The following is a 19534-nucleotide window of genomic DNA, read 5'->3' as shown; positions in this document are numbered from 1 at the left end:
AAATAAAAAGAAAAGAAAAGAAAAAAGAAAAGAAAAATAGAAGTAAAATGGGGGTGGAAAGGAAAGAACTTTTCTATTTCTTGGAGAATTGTTGTGCTCTCTCTCAGGACACATTTTGAGAAACACAGGGGGTATTTTTTTATTTCCAAAAGCTCTTTACTTAAACCCAGGTGCTTGAAGGGAAGTGAGGATCCAGGCAGGAGCAGCTTTCCCTGGGCACAGCAGGAGACACCAGGCAGCACCAGCGGGGGTCAGCACCACAGCACAAAGAATTCCTGCTAGAAACAGCAGCTTTGCTAGAAAAACCACAATTATTCTGTGGGAATTGGCCACAGCCATGCACAGATCGGTCACAGCAAGAGAAGGGCTGGATTATTTAAAGAGAACTTTGGCAGTCCTGGACAGAGCTGCTTTTTGAGAGTTCTTTTGTGAAAAACAGAGGAAGGAGCTCCAACCTTCACAGCTGTAAAAATGACACCTTGATTTAACCTGTTTGACTCATAACTGGAGTCTTCCCAGACTTTTCAGAAGCTGGGGAACATGGATAAATAGTGAATTTATGTACTCAGAGCTGTGTGCTGCCATGGCCAGGCCACTCTTAATATTTCCAATATATTTAAGAGAACCTTTTCAGCACCCTGCCCCTGAGCCACCAGGCTCCCAGTCCAGGCAGGAAAAAAACCAAACCTTTATTTAAAACCTGCAAAAATGACTGCACTGTCCCAGCTGAGCACAAAGTGTGGAACCCCAGAATCCCAGGATGGTTTGTGTCAGAAAGGACCTTAAAGCTCATCCCATTCCACCCCTCCATGGGCAGGGACAGCTTCCACTGTCCCAGGCTGCTCCAACCTGGCCTTGGACACCTCCAGGGATGGGGCAGCCACAGCTTCCCTGGGTCTCAGCACCCTCACAGGGTGAATTCCTTCAGTTTATCCATTCTCAGCCTCCCTCTGGCACTTTGTGAAGCTGTAACTTCTTCTCTGTCTCCATTCTGCTGCACTGCTCAAAATGGATTTCTCAGTCTCCTCTGAGCTGAGCTCCTTTGGGATGCTCCTTCATGGGGAGCTCTGTTCATCTCAGTTCTCTGGGTCAGGAGAAAACTCCAAAGCTCATTAGGACCTTGTTCCTTGTGTTTATTAGGATGTTATCACAAAACTTGGCAGGTCTTCCCCAGACCCTTCTGCACAAGCTCAAATCATCATAACCTGGAACACTTTGGGCTCTGAAGGCACAAAATGGCCCTGAACCACCAGGCTGTTTCATCTTTATATCCATTTTTACCCAAATAACAATAAACACATCTATTGTTTTTATAAATTAACAATTCCGTTTTCTATGTCTAATTACATAATTAAAACTGGGACTAACTTTCAACCAATCACTTTTTGTGCTCCTCAAACCTGCAGAATCATGGAGAAGAAGGAAGGAGGAGAGCTAAGAACCACACCCTTCTTCCTCCACCTTTACTCCATGTATTAAACACTCTACAATCTCTATTTTTGACTTCAGTGACACACTAAACATTCTACTACTTTCTGCTTAATTTTTTAATAAATCCTGGTTTACCCAGGGATATTTGGAAGCCTTTCTGTCAGTGCCAGACAAGATGAATACCTTTTTGGAGAAGAGGACAAACAGAGAAATGTTTCTCCATTTCTGGATTCTTACAGAAGCCTTTCCCCCCCTGTCCTGGCACAAAATCTTCCCCTGGGAGCAGATCCTCAGGGCTGTTCCTGCTGCTGAGTTCTGGCAGTGGTTTTTATCTTGTTTTGGCAGCTGCAGACCCAAATCTCACTGTCAGAACCTCTGTGAGAGCCTGAGCAGCCCAGACAAGGGGCAGGGAGGGTTTTCCTCCAGGCTGGGAGATGGAAACTTCATTTCTCACACAGCATCAGATGCATTTTTGTTTTGCCAAGCCTTGACAGACACACTCTGAATTCCCTGGAATTGAACTCATTTACTTTTTTAACCCTTTAGTGAGGGCAGCACTTCCAGCCCCTCCGTGGGTGCCAAGGACACAGAATACAACAATCCATAATTGCATTGCTCCAGTAATTGGGCAAGCAGCAACAGAAGGCAGAGTGGAAACAGAAATAAATTGAATTCCCTGGGACTTTCTGTGCCCACAGGAGGCAGGACAGCCCAGCTGGCAGAGCAGTTCCAGGTGGGGATCCCTAACCCAGCTGGCTGCTGTGCTGGGAGCCCTCAAAGCTGCTTGGATGGGATAATACTGCAAAAATGCAATATTCTAACCTGCAACCCATCTGCCACAACCCTTGGGACACTGCAGGGTCTTCTGCAGAGTAAAACCCATCCATTTCTCCCTCCCAGCCTGTTTTCCAGAGCTTTGATGATGCTACATTTCCACTTCAAAACTAATGGAATCAAACATATTTCCTATTCAAGCACAGTTTTCCCATGTTTAAATTTAATATATTTCATTCCAAGCCAAGATAACATATGGATATTTTGAGGGTATCATATTCCAGCTCTTTAGGAATGTTTAATTTTGGAAGGGCTCACATGGTTTTTATTCCATCATTAGCCAGGAGGATAAAACACAAAGGCAGGAACCTCAGCTTGTTCAGCTGATTTACCTGGATGTGTTCTAGTAAAAAATACTTTCCTTATTTCATGTCAGAATTTAGGAAAAAAATACCCATTTACACAATTCTCAAAAATCCCCACCTACCATAAAATTGGATAAAGCCAGAGCAAAGACAAATGCTTTGCTTCATGTCTTTCATCCCCTTCACCATCCTAATAATGCCATTAAAATTGCCTCCAAGACCTCCAAAGAAAGAATAAGAACTAATTCTGTTTGTAGCTGCAAGTGTAATCACACGCCTGTTTTTGGTTCATTATTCTGGTGTCATAAAAAACATGAGGGTTGCAATTGGAAGGAATTATTACATCCATACACTTTGCTATGAGCATTAACTGACAAAACCAAATTAGTCCATCAGGAGGGCAGATGAGCACTGCCCATAATTGAATCAGGAGTAAATCAGCTCACAAGTGCTGTAATAATGGAGTCTGACTATTGAGATGACAGGAAACAATTTATATTTAATTTAAGCCAAAGATGCTGTTCAATATTTCCTCTGTTTTCTGATGTTGGTTTGGGTTTCTGGTTTGTTTTTTGGGTTTTTTGTTGGTTTTTTTTCAGATTCTTGGTAGCTCAGAGCAGCTGGAACATTTGGGAAAAGCTTTTCCTTGTGGTTTTAAGAATAACCCCTTCTTGCTGTGCACTGTATAAATAGCTGTAAATAGGTACAAATCCACATTTCCACACTTGACAGAACATCCACGGTCCCCTCTCAGTGGCTGCTCTGCTCTGGGCTGGTTTTAAACACTTTAATCACCCCTGCATGGGACCAGGGGCTCTCCTGGGGGAGGTGGCAGAGGATTTGCCTGGCCATGGAGAGGGGGATGCAGATCCACATCCAGGTGAGGATTTGGGGCTCCTCAGCTCCCAAATGCTGCTGCAGGTTTAATCAGAGCCCACAAGCCCAGGGTGCTGCTCTGGGGAGGAAAGCACCATATCCATCGAGGAAATGGGGATTCAGCTCCAGTCCAAGGCCAGCTTTTACCATCTCTTTAATACCCACATTCCTCACATCCTCATTTTTGGAAAATACTGGATTTTCTCCCCTCTTCCAGGTACAGTCCATCACCCTCAGGACATCAGGCACACCTCTCTGTGCTGTAAGAGATCCCTGTCCTGCCTTCTCAGCCAGCTTCTGCAATTCCCAGGAGCTTTTCCAGCCTGAAATAAACCAAAGCAGGAAATCCTCTCAGAGATAACAAAACTTCCAAGCTGTTACACCCCCCTTTGCTCACTGAGACGTGGCCTGCATGTTCCTCTCAAGCACTTCATATTGATATTTATGGAGTATTAGCAAGTCCTTGTGTGTGGTGCCTCTGTCCTTCAGGGCCCAGTGAGGCTCCCCAAGCAAACAGGAGCACAATGTTTGTGTGATTAAAAGGAAAACATTCAGAGCACTAAAAGCTACAGACAGCAATGGACTCCATCCTCTCTTTTCCTCCTGGGAGCACAGTCCTACCTAATGAAGTGAAAACAGGGAGATCAATGTCACTTCTTTTTATCCCTAATAACAGCTCATTCCACTGGGTGGAAGAGAAAAATATTAGTGATCTTCCCACTTCATTTCTGTGGGCCCCAAATCTGTTCAGCTCAGGCAGGAGCACATCACCTGTCAAGGAGAATTTTTACTCATTGCTTTTCTGGGAAGAAATAAATGATGTTTCCCTCCCAGTGCTGGAGCTGACCCTGGAGAGAATCAGATTATCCTGTTCTCCTCTGAAACACAAAACTCCAGGGGCTTCTCAAGTAGTTTGTGTCTGATACACTCCTTGTCAAGTCAGAAGAACGGGTTTGGTTTTGACAAAAATGACACATTTTTCTGCACCAACACACACAAGGTGATTCAGCCTGGCAGTAACATGCACAGAAAGTTGGCAGGGATTTTATTCTGCACGTTCTCACAGTGGTGGGCACAGATTTATGTTGTTGCTTTCGAGCTGCTGAAGTCTGACAACACCAGACCACAGCTCCACACGGGGAACAGAAACTTCAAGAGCAGCCAGATTTAGCAAAAGGAGAATCCCCAGCCTGGAAATCTGACAAAGTAATTGTCATTTCTGTCATGCTGCAGTCAGTAATTTCTCTTCCAGGTGTTGCTGGCCAGAAACACAACAGCCTCAAGTGCCTGCACTGTAGTGACAGGACGAGGAGAAACGAGCTCAAACTGAAAAGGGACTTTTAGATTAAATACATGGAGGAAATCCTTTCCTCTAAAGGCTGGGGTGCCCCTGGCACAGTTTTCCCAGAGAAGCTGTGGCTGCCCCATCCCTGGGAGTTTCCAAGGCCAGGTTGGACAGGGTTTGGAGCACCCTGGGCTGGTGGAAATTGTTCCTGCCCAAGGCAGGGGTGGGATCAGATGGGTTTTAAGGTCCCTTCCAACCCAAACCCTTCCATAATTCTATGACTGATCATCAGTCAGCAATGCCTCACCTTAGCAGGTCAGTGCTTCCCCACCCAAACTCTGGGATCACCAAATTCACCTCACTTCACCCACCCAACACCTGCTCCAGCTTCTTATTTTCCCCAAAATTTTAATCCAACCCGAGGCACAGTAATTAAACCAGGCTGCTGCGACAACATCTGAAAACATCTCCAGCATCTACACACCCCCTCTTCTCCTGGGAGAGCAAATGAAACAGCTTGTTACCATGAAAGATTTATTACAGCCTAATGCACGTGGGAAACCCGATGCGCCGAGTGAGGAGAGCACATTCCCAGCCTGACTCCGTGTGGCCTCAAAGCAGCACAGCCAAACAGGTTTTGTGCTGTTTGCTGCTGCTGTCCAGGGGAGGCAAGAGGATGTTGGCATGGTAGAATTAGAAAGAAATTATAAATATGACTCTTTAGCCAGAAAGGCTAAGGAAGAAATACAAATGGAAGCATGGTTTGAATAATTCAAATAAACCGGTCTGGTATTACACATTCTTTCCCCCAGTAAAACTAAGCTAAGACCCCTCTCCCCACCCTTACAAGGAAAGGTTTGAAGGACCCTGAGATAACTAAAAATATGCAAAAACAGTGATTTCTATAGGTCAAATCCACATTTCCACACTTCACAGAGCATCCATGGTCCCCTCTCAGTGGCTGCTCTGCTCTGGGCTGGTTTTAAACACATTAATTGTCATGGGACAAGCACACAAATGTTACTGTATCAGTATACATATGAAAATTGGTTAGTGAAGGAATGGAATATTCAAAATTATAGGTTATATAAGTAATTGTAAAAGAGAGCTCGGCCCCTTTCTCCCCAGCTCTCTCACTTCTGTTCTGTCACTCTCTTTCTTAGCAATCTTAATTCTTGAGCTCATGTATTCATATTTTACCCATTTTGTATTGTTCCCTCTGAGCCTGCTTTGAGCTCTATCTGCTGGCTCATAGCAGGCTCTGTCTCTCTCCCACACCCTGAAATAAACTTCTAACACCCAACTCGATTATAGAGGTCTCTGCTGTGTCTTGGACCATCCACCCCAAAGCGCCTCTTACAAGAGGAGCTGTCACAAAAGCTTTGCTCAGATGCTCTGGGAGCTGGAGCCTGAGCTCACAAAGTGTTGTGATTCAGGAAACCCAGCAGCAGGAATGAGAATGGGTTTGAGATTAATCCACGCCTGGAAGGAGCCAAGGCCAGGTAGTGTGGATGCTAACTCTGAAACAGAGAGCATGTGGAACTGCAGGCCACAGAGCTTTCTCAGTCTTGCCTGGAAAAGTGGCCTGGGAATTCATGAGGAGGAATAAAACAATCCTCAGAGACAGAAAACAGCCTTGCAGGTGCTGTTTGTCTGTTCCTTGTTTTCTTTGCAGGAGAAAGTCAGGGTGTGTGTACCCCACTGACCAATGATGGTGATGTGGTAGTTTACCAACCAATAAGAGTTTATTTTCTATACTTTCCATGTATCAGTCTATAAAAAAGACCTGAAGTAATAAACTAAGAGAAATTCTCCTGATTGACTCCTGAGAGAGTCTGTGTCACTCTTCTCGCTGTTCCTGACAGAACAGCACAGGTAGGACGAGGTTTGGGGTGGAGGGAAGTGTCCCTGCCATGGGATGAGATGGGATTTAAGGTCCCTTCCAGCCCAAACCAGCCTGGGACTCTGTACCTGACAGGCACTGCTGAACTCAGGACACAAAATGATTCACACAAACATCTCTCAGTGTTACAACAGGAAAAGGTCACTTTATTCTCTGACTCCAGGATTTATAGATTCCCAACAATGACCAGGGATTGGAGAATGAAGTTACCACCTTCCCAAGCACACTGGTCATGTAAAACATCCATCAAAAGATGTTTCTTACAAGGAATGTGATAAATAACCCATGTTTATAGAACTTTCATGGGAAAGTAACTAAAACTATGAAAACTTTATCAGAAAGTTTTAAGTCTCAGGGTAACAACTCCTCTTTTGGGAAGAAGGTGAAACTGCATCACCTCTGCTGTGCCTCAGCTCAGGTGAATGGTTTGAAACCAGATCCTGTTTGGTTGCTGTTCAATTAAATCATGGAAAAATACACAAGGGACTAAAGGGCATAAAATAGGAGAGCACAGATGGTAAATGTTCATCTCAGCCTCAGTTTAGAAGGTCAGGGATTTTCTTCTACATCTTATCAAGGGCTGAAATTTTCCCATTAATCATTTTTTTTTTCAGCTCTGACACCCATCAGATTTGAACTCTGCTTCAGGGAGCCCAGCTCCAAACCTTCATCCAAGTCAGGGGGTACAGAGCAGGTCTTTAAAAATACTGTTTTATTTGTTTAAAAACCGTATTCAAGCACCAGATGAAGGAATTCTATGTTGCATATCCCATGCTTTGTTTGCAAAACAAAATCTTTGCAAAAGGTGCCAGACCAGATGAGATTCCAGGGATTTCATGCTGCATGACAAATATTTTGCTTAGGTAATGCCACATCAATCTCACCTCACATTCCCCTGGAGAGGAGCTGCATCAAGAGCTACAAACTTCAGAAGGAGGGGGGTAAAGGAAAAAGCTTTGAGCCACATGAAATTAATTTCCACAGAAGAACTCTTAAGAATTTTGTATCATGTCCTTAATTTTCTGCTGAGGAGGGGCAGCCAAACCAAACTCACATCCATTTGGGGAGCAGCCACCAGAGGGGAATAATACAAAATTCATGTAATGGATAATATATATGTAATGGAAATATAATATGGGAGAGATTCACTGCAAAATCCTCAGGTCTGGATGATTTTCAAATTACTTTCTTGTTCATTCTGGTCACATCTTGAATCAAGTTCCTTATTTTATAACCTATGGAAAATTAACTGGCAAGATATAAAGAAAAAATATTGGGAGCCTAACAAATCAGCAGGATCTGAGAGCCAAGGAATTGATGGAAAATGAAAATTAATCTAAGGGAGCAGTGAGTCAGAGAATAATTCCTGGCCATAAGTCCAGAAAATTGCATTATCCCAAACAAATTGCTTGGAATTTGCCCATGTATAAAATAAATGGTTTCTCTACTAAGCCTAATTCTTCCAGAGAATGCTCAGCTCTCCTGGAGATCAGGTCTCTCTCCATATATTCAATATTTCATGGGAGATCAGACAGGAAATATCCTTCAAATTCTTAGTAACCCTCATTTTAAAGTTTGGTAGTGACAATCAAAAATCCTTCAGACTTTTTTTTTGTGTTTTTTTTCCTTTCTAAAATGAACAACTAGAGTCTTTCATTTATGTATTAGCAAAATTCATAGCAAGAACCTGTGCCAGATTCAAATTAGTTCTTCAAGCAAGAAAGATCCTCCAGCACTGCCTGGAAATTCCAGGCAGGAATTTCTTCTGGGATCAGAAGATTTAGGATGGGGCTATGAAGCCAGCCTCTTTCCCAACTACTCCTTTTGGAAATCACCAGGCAAAACACAACCCAGCCTGCATTGTCTTGACAAGGAACCAAAAATCTTATTCCCTGAGTGACCCCAGGCTGGGAATTGCAGCCCCAGGCTGGGAATTGCAGCCCCAGGCTGGGAATTGCAGCCCCAGGCTGGGAATTGCAGCCCCAGCTTGGGAATTGCAGCCCCAGCTTGGGAATTGCAGCCCCAGCTTGGGAATTGCAGCCCCAGCTTGGGAATTGCGGCCCCAACCTGGGAACTGCGGCCCCAACCTGGGAACTGCGGCCCCAACCTGGGAACTGCGGCCCCAACCTGGGAACTGCGGCCCCAACCTGGGAACTGCAGCCCCTCTAAAGGTGACCATGTCCCCAGGTGACACTGGCAGATCTTTCAGGCCAGTTTAATGTCTGCAGTGAGGGTTTGCTGCCTTGGGTGTCAGTGAACTCTCAAAGCAGAGATCTCAGGGCAAATGAACACCCAGGTGATGGCCAGGAGCACATCCCAGCAAACAAAGTCATGGAGCTGCAGTAAAATGGTGAGGAAAAGGGAAAGAGAATAAAACAGGAAGGTAGAAAAATAACTTTCCCAAGAGATCCCCACGTGCTGTGCTGGCAGATGCTGCTCCAGGGGTTGAGTACAGAGCAGGACCTGTGCAAAGGGCTCCAGAAATCTCCATAAGCCGTGCATGAATGATCAGCAGAATCAGCTGCACAAAACCCCCAACTTTTCAAGTTTTCTATCAACAGGGACGAGGTGCAGCTGGCAAGGGGAAAGTTGACTTCCAAACGTGCAGTGTTTGGTTTCCAGAGCGAGGAACTGAGGAGCAGCACTGGGAGAAGGGGATGAGTTTGCAGAGGAGCAGCTCACACCCCCTGGTTCCTCCAGCAAGGGCAGAAAACGCTGCACACAACCTGAAGCACGTTCTGCCAGCAGAGCCCAGCTCTTCCCACCTGTGATTTGGAGAAGTGTCCTTACACCAGAGGCAGAAGCTATAAAAACCACGGGATCACTGCAGGTGCTACATCAAAGAGTGCTGTCAGACCTGTGATCTGTCTCGAGCTTGGCAATTCTCCAGGCACAAAATCTGACATTTAATTAAGGCCAGCACTTTTATCATTCAAGCACATCCTGGTGTTATTAAGGAGCCCAAATGTCACCAGGGACAACGATGTGGTGCTGGGTATCCACAAATCTTTCTTGTGAGTGTTGGGCTGTTTGGGTCAGAGCTTGGCTCCTCACAGCTCCCCAGAGATTGTTGTTGAGGGGAATCAAGGGGCCAAGGTCTGGTTTTATGGTTTGTAAAGGCATTTGCACGGCCCTGCTGGACACAGAGATTTTGTGGCCCCATCCCAAATGTCAGCTCAGCAGCACAGGACACGAGTGAGGAACCAGAGCTTGGTGTCCCAAACCTGCATCCACTCCCACAGCCTCAGGGCATCCTTCCTGCCCACTGCCCACATCCCCAGACTCTTCAGGAGCTCAGAGTGTGTGTTGGCATTGCTGTAAGGACAGGAAACTCACAGGAGCACACACCATCTACTGAAATCCCTTTGGATGTCGCTGACATCCATGGCAAGCATCCTTACACTGCATCTCACCTCATACCTGAGAAAACACCCAGGAAATCCTACCAACATGATCCACCAGAGAGAAGAAAATCATCTGGTTGACTGACTAAGGTGGGATCTGGAAACCCAGAAGTCCCAGGTTTCCTCTGGGGCATTTCCCTCTAGGAAAGGGAAAGGAAAACAAAGCAAACTCAAACTACCACCTGTGTTTTCCCACATCCTTGGGCTTGATAATTTGGGGAACAAACTGCCCACCCAGAAGCAGAGCTTTCTCCTTCACCTCTTCTTTGGGCAAGACCTGCTGCGATGGACCCACAGACTTTGCACTAATCCCAGCATATGAAATAGGAAAGTTTAATACAAAACCCTCTTGAAGATCTGCCTGACATTTTCTTGGAGGCAGCAGCATGATCTCAAGCTTGATTAAATGAGTAGCAGTCAGCTAATTAATCACCTAATGAGTCATCCTCCCAGCTCAACCTGTGGAGGTACAAGAGGCAGAGCAGAAGTACCACAGAGACCTGCAGGAAACTCTAATATATCATATTTTTAATCTCACCACATAAGTAGAAACATAGAATCCAAACATCATTAGCTACAGAACTGGTTACTAGAAGAGAAAAGAGAAGGAATAAGGATGGGACACTTTGCAGGACAAGTTTGCCACAATACCTGCACCAGCACAAACAGAAATAGGAAAGTACCAGTAGATCTGAGAAGAACAAGCCCTAAAAATTCAGAGCAAGTGTTGTTATGGCATCACTGCAGAAACCCAGATTTCTCCACGGCTCTAAGTAAACAAACACATCCTTCCTCAGAGCTACCTGTCAGCAGGGATAGGAAAAGTAAATCTTGTCAGGTCCCTTATCCATAAATATCCCTTATAAACTTGGGGAGCCAGGTGTGAAGGAGGATGTGAGTGCACAGCTCTGGGGCACTTCATGGGCTGCTGCTTCAGAGCACCTGTGAGCAGCAAGAGGCAAGCATGGAAAATTTGGGATTAGTCACCTTATACATCATCTAGTTAACAGCCAAAGGCACAGATAAGAAATAACCACAGATAAGAAATAACCAGGCCCAGCTGTGGAGTTGGAAATGCAGGAAAACACCTGGGAAATGGAGCAGAGCTTCCAGGTGCTACAGGAACACAAACAGCCAGGGAAAGGCATGGAAAAAACCCCACTTTGTCCTTCACGGAGCTGAATAGCAAAGCAGAGCTGCAGCAATCGCCCTCCAAAGCAGCAAATCGGCCTCCACTCTGAATGTCATTGTTTTGAAATGCAAAAATCGCCAGGCACGTTTTGTTCACACCCAAACAGTAACTTCCACCATCGGGGAAAGAGCAGCTGGTCCTGGTCCGTGTCAACCCAAAACAATTACTGTAAATAATTGGGCACAAAGCTTTTGAGGGGTTCCAGGGGTCGGCGAGGCAGGTGTGCAAATGCAAAAGGGCTCACCCCGATTTTCCCTGTGGAAAACACCAGATTTTAGGGAAGAACTTGGGAAACAGAGCAGGAAAGGGACAGCAAGGACATTGCCAGGTGGGATGTAGGATGACGAGGAGGTGCCTGTGCATGTTCCTCTCTTACCTGCTTCCATGAGCTGGCACTGCTGCCCAAAAACCTGGGAGAAGGTGACGGGCCCTGCAGGAGGGCTGGAGGTGAGAGGAGGGGAGTCCATGGCTGCCCTGCGGTCCCGAGTGTTGGTCATGGAGCAGAGCCCCCAGCTCCGACACCTCCTGTCCCCCCCCGATCCTCAGGAGACACCCAGGGAGGGATGGTGGTGCCTCTTCCCGAGATGCCAGGCTGCTCTTTTCCCTCTTCTCAAGGGAGAGGATGATGGCCCGCGTTTTATATCATCGGTATTTTCATTGAGAAACCCAAAGGGCTGCGCCCCTCCCGGGAGGTTCCCGTGGGTCCTGGGCAGCTCCAGCGGCTTCAGGCACGAATTAGCACCAGGCACTGCTGGGCTCGGCCCCTTCGGAGGTGTCTGCCGTGCTCACAGCAAAGGCACGAGGCTCTTTTCTTCTCCCGAGATGTCCAAACCCGGCTGCTCCCCTGTCCGTGAGCCCGGGCTCATCTCCCCCGGGGGCACGGGAGTTTTCCCAGGCCGGGATGCGGAGCCTCCGTCCTTCCAGCGCAGCCTCTGCCAGGGCACCGGGGATGCCGGAGGGCTGGAAAAGCTCCTTCTCCGCCTCTGCCCGGCGCTCGGAGCCCGAGCTGCCCCTCCGGAGCTCAGGGGAGGCTCCCAGCGGAGGCAGCCGCGGCTGGGACCGGCTGCGGCGGGCGGGCTGGGCTCGGGGGGCTCTGGGCATCACCCCCGCCGCTTGTCCCTTCCCTCCAGCCCGCTCCCCCCTTCCCCCAGCCACAGCGGCGAGGGGGAGGAGACTGGAGCCACGTTAAGTAACATCCTCTGCCCTGCTGCAGTGCCTGCCCGGCCCTCCTCCCCCTGCACGGCTGCAGCCGCGGCTCCCGGAGCGCTTCTGGAGGCACTTGGCGGTGCTAAGTCAGGCAGGGAACAGGGAACCGCCTTCCTGAACCCCTTCCCTGCCTTCCTGAACCCCTTCCCTGCCTTCTGAACCCCTTCCCTGCCTCCTGATCCCCTCCTGCCCCCGGGATGCTCCAGGGAAGGGGGAAGGATGCGGGCGCTCTCCCGATCCTGCCCGCGGTGCCCGGGGCTCTGCATCCCGCAGGGAGCCGTGGCTGGAATTCCTTCAGTGTAAGCACCAGCCGGGGCTGTTTCCAAGGAAAAGGGGCCAAGAGTTAACTCCCAGAAAGTCTGACAGCGCTGATTCATCTTTATTTGAAAAACTCCCTCTGCCAATGCAAAGGATGCTGACTCCGGGAGCTCCGCATGAATTTGCCCTCCGTGAGTCATCAGAGCTTTTTTTGGGAAGTCTGCTGGGAAGAAAGGTTACTGCATGGCTGGGAAAACACACTGTGACCCAGGTGGAAATTAGAAACTGGCAGATTAGAGCAGCAGAAAGCCCAGGGCAGAGCATGAGAGGGTCCTGCAGGACCAAACAAAGCAGGGGGAGGCAGGACCGTGATCTCAGCCCCTTCCTGCGACCAAAGGAGGCCCAGAGAGGCCGAGGGACACCTGGAAAATTCCGAGCAGTGGGAATTGAAGTGTCCTGGTCTGTGCTGCAGCAGCCCAGCTCCTGGGGCTGCACCGAGCCGGGAGCTGCCCACAAACACCCAGCTGGGTCCGTTTGTTGTATCTGCTCCCTCAATTGCAGCAACTTTAGGAAGAAATAATTTACAGTGAGGGTGGAGCAGCCCTGGAACAGACTGAGAAGAGAAGCTGGAAGAAACTGAAGAAGCTGTGGCTGCCCCATCCCTGTAAACATTCAAGGTCAGGCTGGATGGGGCTCTGAGCAATCCAATGAAGCTGGAGCTCATGGCAGGAGCTGGGACAAGAAGCTCTTTAAAGCATCCTTAAACCAGTCTAGGATTCTATGATTTATATGATTTTAGGCTCAGATTATCTTTGACAGAGCCCAGACAAACAAACCAAAGACTACTTTGCCTGTTTCTTTCACTAAAGGCACAGGAACAATTTCTGCCCTCACACAAACCAGAGATTCAACTTGACTTCCTTGTCATGGAGGAAAGCAAAAATTGGGCCATTTGGTCCATATGTCTTCAAAATTCATGTAAATATTCCTGGGGCTGTTTCTTCCTCCCTAATTGTGCCTGTTGCTCTCTCTGACCATGGAAATCCTCCCAGAGCTGTTTGGTCTGCAGAATCCACTGCAGAGCTGCACCCAGATCTGAAATATTAAAATATAATTTAGGGAAAAAAAAAATAATAAGGGCTACCTGAAAATCCTTTTTCTCTATTTCCTTAGCAAAACTTTTTCCAGCTTCAAGACATCAGGGGTTTTAGTGTTGCAGATGAGCTCCCAGATGTATTTTTCCTTCTCCACAACTGCACTGTGCATTAGGAGGGTGCATTGGAGGTTCTTAACAGCAAAGCAACCCAATAATCTTAGCAAAGCTGTCCTCTGCAGGTGCTGAGGACTTTGTCACAGGCAGGAGGGGCACTCTGGGATAGGAGGGAGCTGTTAAAGTCTGTTTGCTCTTTGCTTTGCAGAGGTTTTTGCAGAGGAGCTCCATGTCCAGAGCTGTGGTCACTCAGCACGAGAGGCCAGGTTCCATTTCACAGCACTGCTCACATCTCCCTGCCACTGCATCCCTCAAAAACACTAAGCCAGGAAAGCAGCCTGCTTGTCTGGGCTGCTCTGGGAGTTGTGTCCCTGCTCAGCATCCACCACCTCTTCTCCCTGTTGGAGTGTGAGACACAGAGTGTGAGCCCTTGTCTCTGATCCCTGGCTCTGAGATCCAGGAGAACACTGAATTCCATACAACATGAAATTTATGGGCATGTTTTCATGGTGATACATGAAAACAACTGTTAAAGTTAGATAGAAAAGCTAAAAGTGTGAGTGTGGAGATTAGAGACTTTCCTTAAGTCACTGAGTGAAAAAGTTAAAGTTTAGGGTTTAAACTAGTTCAGAAAACAAAAGAAAAGATGGAGAATTTAGAATGTTGTCTCTTTTCCTTCTTCTTTCTTCTTCATGTTCTTCTTCTAGAGGTTTTTGGGCAGTAGGAGGTGATTGGATAGAAAATGCCACAGTGCAGCTCACAGGTGATGGGTCATTGGGTCATTAAGAAAAATAATTTACGTGTCTATTGTTAATTGGATAAGAATGAGTATAAAGATAAAAGAACTGAATAGTTCAGAGCCATTTTGTGCCATCAAAGCCCAAAGTGTTCCAGGTTATGATGATTTGAACTTGTGCAGAAGGGTCTGGGGAAGACCTGCCAAGTTTTGTGATAACATCCTAATAAACACAAGGAACAAGATCCTAATGAGCTTTGGAGTTTTCTCCTGACCCAGAGAACTGAGATAAACAGGACTCCCCGTGAGGGAATATCCCCAAAGGAGCTCAGCTCAGAGGAGACTGAGAAATACAGGAGTGAGGAGAAGTGCAGAAGAAATACAGAAGCAGAATCAGAGAAAAATCAGATTATAAAAGTATCCAGAGCAGAGGAGCTCACCAGTGCCTTCCCTTCTCTCTGGACACCCTCCAAGGGATGCTCAGTTTAGCTCAGTACATTTTGCCCCAAAGAAATGACATTTTCACTGCAGCTCACCTGGATTTTCCTCACAGCTGACACTTGTGCTGCTGAGCTGAGTCCCACACATGATCCAATTCCAGATTTCCCCCTCTGGGCCCCTGTGCTCACCACAACACCCTGGGATCTGTTTAGCAAGTACAAGGTTCCTGAAGGTCCCCCAGTTGTGCTGGAGCCATTGTGAGCTCCATCAGCTGCAGCAGCTGACCCTGCACAGAAAATAACCCCTAACAGAACATAACCTGGCTCAGAGCTTCTCTTTCTAGGGGAAAAGGAATTATCTGAGTGTTAGGAGTAAAGTGAATAATGTGGCCCTTGTTAAGATGCTGGAGCTCAGTTTAGAGGAGCTGTGTTTGCACACAGTGAATGAAATCTGTGAATTCCCTGCCCTGGAAGAGCAGGAGGAAGGTGAAAGGAGAGGGAAGCCAACCCCTGCCCCTCACTGAGGGGGAGCTTTCTCTGCAAAGGGCTCCAGAGCTGGAGCCAGGTTTGCTCATGGGCAGATTTACCCAGATGCAGCGACCCAAGCAGCTTAAAAACACCACAGCTGAATTACCATCAAACCAAATTCCAGGAAAAGTCCATCTAACACACCTTTATTGGCCTGGAATGACTGCTGAGAGATGGTCATTTCATGAGGCTGGAGCAGTTTGTTTTCTCCCCAGTGATGATCAGAGGCCAAGGGAGAGGCTCTGTGCACGTCCAGCCCCCAGCCCACGCTGGCAGCAGCACAGGAACAGGTCACATCAGGACACAGGAGCTTTGGGAAGTGCAGCTCAGTGGAGATCTGCTCCCTTTCCATGTCCAATTATCCCACTGAACAAACAATGTGCCACAGGAAAATGCATGAAAGGAGAGGAGAAACCTGGCTAAAATCGTTACATCACGAGAACAGACGTTTCATTGCTGTGCTACTTCACAGCTCTAGAAATACCCTGTGTGAGAAACGGGGTTATTCACAACCATGTTCTTTGTAGCAAAGGATTTGGGAATGGGGGAGGGCTCAGAACATTCAGACATTATCCTTAATGAGATGTCATCAGCTGTGAATGGTAACAAAGTGAGAATTCATTTCTTGTGTCAGAAATCAGCATTTCACTGATTGTACCTGGGTGTCAGGCAGAGATTGTGAGGAAAAAATAGCAGAGGATTTTTGCATTTTCTTCCAGCACTGTCACAGGGAGGGCTGATGGAATCTCTGGCTGGATGCATGGGGATGTATGGATGTGATTATTCCTCTTCAGACCACACCACTGACATCGGCTCCTGAAGGTTTCTGCAATTCTAATGCCTGTGTCATGCAAGGCAAATGGAGTTTTGTAGAACTCACTTTGAAGCAAAGCACTTAAGGTTTGGCATCAGAGGCAGCAATTAAACATATTTCTGCCTTCCTTCAGAGTACATCTCCAGCAGCTCTTGGCTGAAAGACAATTTTGTTTGGTTGAGTTTTATTCTTTCCAAAAATAAAAAGTTTGAAATGCACAGAAGAAAATTACGTAAGTGGGGCAGAAAGAAAGAAAATCGAAATTACTTAGATAATATTTTGGGTAGTTTATAAAAAATAAGACTTACTATGGCTTAATTAATATATAAATATCCTTGTAGAAAAGAAATGGCAGCTCTGAAAGGACCCTCATCAGTTGGTGCTGGGCACAAAGAGAAGCTGAACTCAGATACAGAATTTACTAGGACAGAATTTCCCTTGAAGGTCAAATTAAGAAGCATTCCTGAATCAATACACCCCAGATAATCCTGAATCACTGCACAGGATAAAGAAAGCCCAGAAAGAAGTTCAGGGAGTCTGTCTGTTCTGCCAGTTAAGCACTCCAGCTATAGGAAAATTCAATATATATGAGAGTAAATTTGCATTGTGCAGATGGCAAGATGTGATTTTAATAAGGTTTTCTGATGCAATGCATGTCCCCACACAATCTATTCCCCAGAGCTTCAGTGGAGAGGCCCAGAGGAGCTGATTTTGGGTGAGGAGATGAGCCTGGAGTTAAAAACCCCTCACCCAGCTCTTCTCACAGTCCCTGACTCTGGCACACAAAGACAAAAAGATGAACAGGAAACCAACCCTGCAATGTGCTGCTGAAGTCAAGGTGACCCAAATCTCAGCAGAGCAGTACAAGAGAGGGGCTGGCCCTGCATTAACATCTCACATCTAAGATAAAATGCTCAGAGCTGCTCTTTAACAACTGCCCCTTCTCCTTCCAAGGCAGCTGCAAAGCCTGCTATGAACCAAATGTGGCCAGGCTGAAATTGTCCCCATCCCCAGCACCTGGCAGTGCCCCTCCTCTCCCTCACTGGGGAATAAGTGATGGTTGTCTGTCACTCTATTAGGAACGGTGAGAAGAACGACACAGACGCTCTTGTGGAGTTGATCAGGAGAATTTCTCTCAGTTTATCGCTTCAGGTCTTTTTTATAGACTGATACGTGAAAAGTACAGGAAAGAAACTCTTATTGGTTAGTAAACTAACACATCACCATCATTGGTCAGTGGGGTTCACCACCCCTCGACAAGAAAACAAGGAACAGACAAACAGCACCTGCAAGGCTGTTTTCTGTCTCTGAGGATTGTTTTAATTCCTCCTTATGATTTCCCAGGCCACTTTCCCAGGCAAGACTGGGAAAGCTCTGTGGCCTGCAGTTTCCACAGGCATTGTGCTCTCTATTTCAGAGTTAGCATCCATAGCTGTCCACGAGCAGCAGGGCAGAACATGCTCTGCTCTCACTTCCAGCTGAGCTCATCCCCGCACCACGGGAAATGTCCCCGGCTCCAGGAGGCTCCTCACGATCTCTGTCAGTGCCTGCAGGGCTGGAGCATCCCCGGTGTGTCACAGCACTGCAGCAGCTCCTGAGCACTGACCTTGGCTGGCTGGGAGCCAAGGGAAAGGCTCCAAGGCTCTGCTGCTCACAGCCCAGGGAAATGTTCAATGTTCCTCAGCAGCGCTGGATGAGCAGCTCTGTTTGTGCCGCTCTCCTGCGACTCAGGCAGGATGGACTCGTGTCCTCCACCCCTGAGCTCCCACAGCCTTGGAAGAGCATTTCCAGCCAGCACAGGCACCAGGGACTGGAACCCCCCTGGCTTGTCTAACTGGGATTTTGGGAGGGGATCCAGCAGCGTGGAGCTGTCTGTATCCTCCTGCCAGAGAGCTGAACAGCTCCAGGCAGCAGCTTCACCATGAGAGAGCCATCCTCCTCATCTGCTTTTGGATGTAGCCTTCCCTAAAAAAAGCCACAGTTCTTATAAAAAGGAGTAATTAGTGCTGCTTCATGTGACAGCACAGACAGAAGAATGGAGGCATGCAGCTATTTAAAGAATATTTCTCAAGGTTCTCAGGCAGGGACAGAATGACAGCTCAGCACAACTGGATCCCTCCAAACCTACCTGAAACTGGGTGGCATTTGCTGAAAGTCAAACAGGCTGTGGCACTGCCAGAGCAGCCTGGCAGCCTGTCAGGCTGCTGCAGGCACTGACAGGCGACACTGACAACAGTGGCTTTTCTCTATCAGACAGATTTATTTATAATGCATAAGGAACCTTCAGATTTTCTGGGGTGAAAGAGCCATTTTTAGCCCATGTGAAATTAATATGAATATATATAATTCAGCTGTTCCCAAACCTATTTATTGTACCTGCTGTCATTTTTAAGGAATGTGACTGGATTAATGCACTTGTGACAATGACTGCCCATCACCCTCAGTGATTCCCCTTCAGGGTTTTCAGCTGAAGGAGGGTAGAGCAGATTTAAAGAAGGTTTTTACAATGAGGGTGGGCAGGCCCTGGCACAGGGTGCCCAAAGCTGTGGCTGCCCCATCCCTGGAAGTGTCCAAGGCCAGGATGGACAGGGCTTGGAGCAGCCTGAGACATTGGAAGGTGCCTGTGGCAGGGGGAGAATGGGATGAGCTGTAAGGCCCCTCCAGCCCAAAGCATTTTGGGATTCAATGGAAAAAGCCAAGTCCCAGAGCCCTGGAGAAAGCCTGAAATGTCTCAATGTGCTGGGATGGCACAGGATGTGTGAAACAGGGACCACTCCTAGCAAGGAAAACAACCCTCCCACTGCAGGAATATCTCCCTCCAGGCTGAGGACAGCAGTGCTGCCACACCTCAGCAGGAGCTTTGGATTTGGATGGAGAGGCCACACTGCAAAGGGCTCTTGTGCTGCTTCTCCAATTGTGCAGACCTCGGCTGGAGCTGTCAGGAGGATGAATCCCTGGCTGTGTGCCCTGTCAGACCAAGGAAACACTTCCATCTCCTTCCTCCCCTCCCAACACCCACCAGAAAACCCCAGACCATTCCACTGTTTCAGAGCCCCCACAGTCAATCCCCGTTTTCTTTGGGTGAAATAACAATAAATATTTCCATAATTCA

General features: G+C 47.4%; 1 protein-coding gene across 2 annotated transcripts in view; it reads right to left on the bottom strand.

Annotated features, from left to right (window-relative positions):
• Nucleotides 1–12551, bottom strand: part of LOC107213700 (putative uncharacterized protein C1orf196) — a 67104-nt gene extending 54553 nt beyond the window's left edge. Inside the window, exons 1-2 of one of the 2 annotated variants that reach the window (XR_001524791.3) lie at nucleotides 11607–11696; nucleotides 2412–3769 (exon numbers count right to left, since the gene is read on the bottom strand). Coding sequence is in view for 1 of the 2 variants with exons in the window: in XM_015648416.3 (XP_015503902.1) it covers nucleotides 11607–11727 (121 nt within the window). In the remaining variant the exon portion in view is untranslated. Of the gene's footprint in view, nucleotides 1–2411; nucleotides 3770–11606 lie in introns of those variants that run through there. The other variant, XM_015648416.3, reaches the window with a different exon arrangement.
• Between the last annotated feature and the right edge of the window lie 6983 nt (nucleotides 12552–19534).

The sequence above is a fragment of the Parus major genome, chromosome 21, assembly GCF_001522545.3.
Source record: "Parus major isolate Abel chromosome 21, Parus_major1.1, whole genome shotgun sequence".
Lineage (NCBI taxonomy): Eukaryota > Metazoa > Chordata > Aves > Passeriformes > Paridae > Parus > Parus major.
The sequence above is the reverse complement of the archived record's forward strand: the minus strand, read 5'-3'. Positions and strand labels throughout refer to the sequence as shown.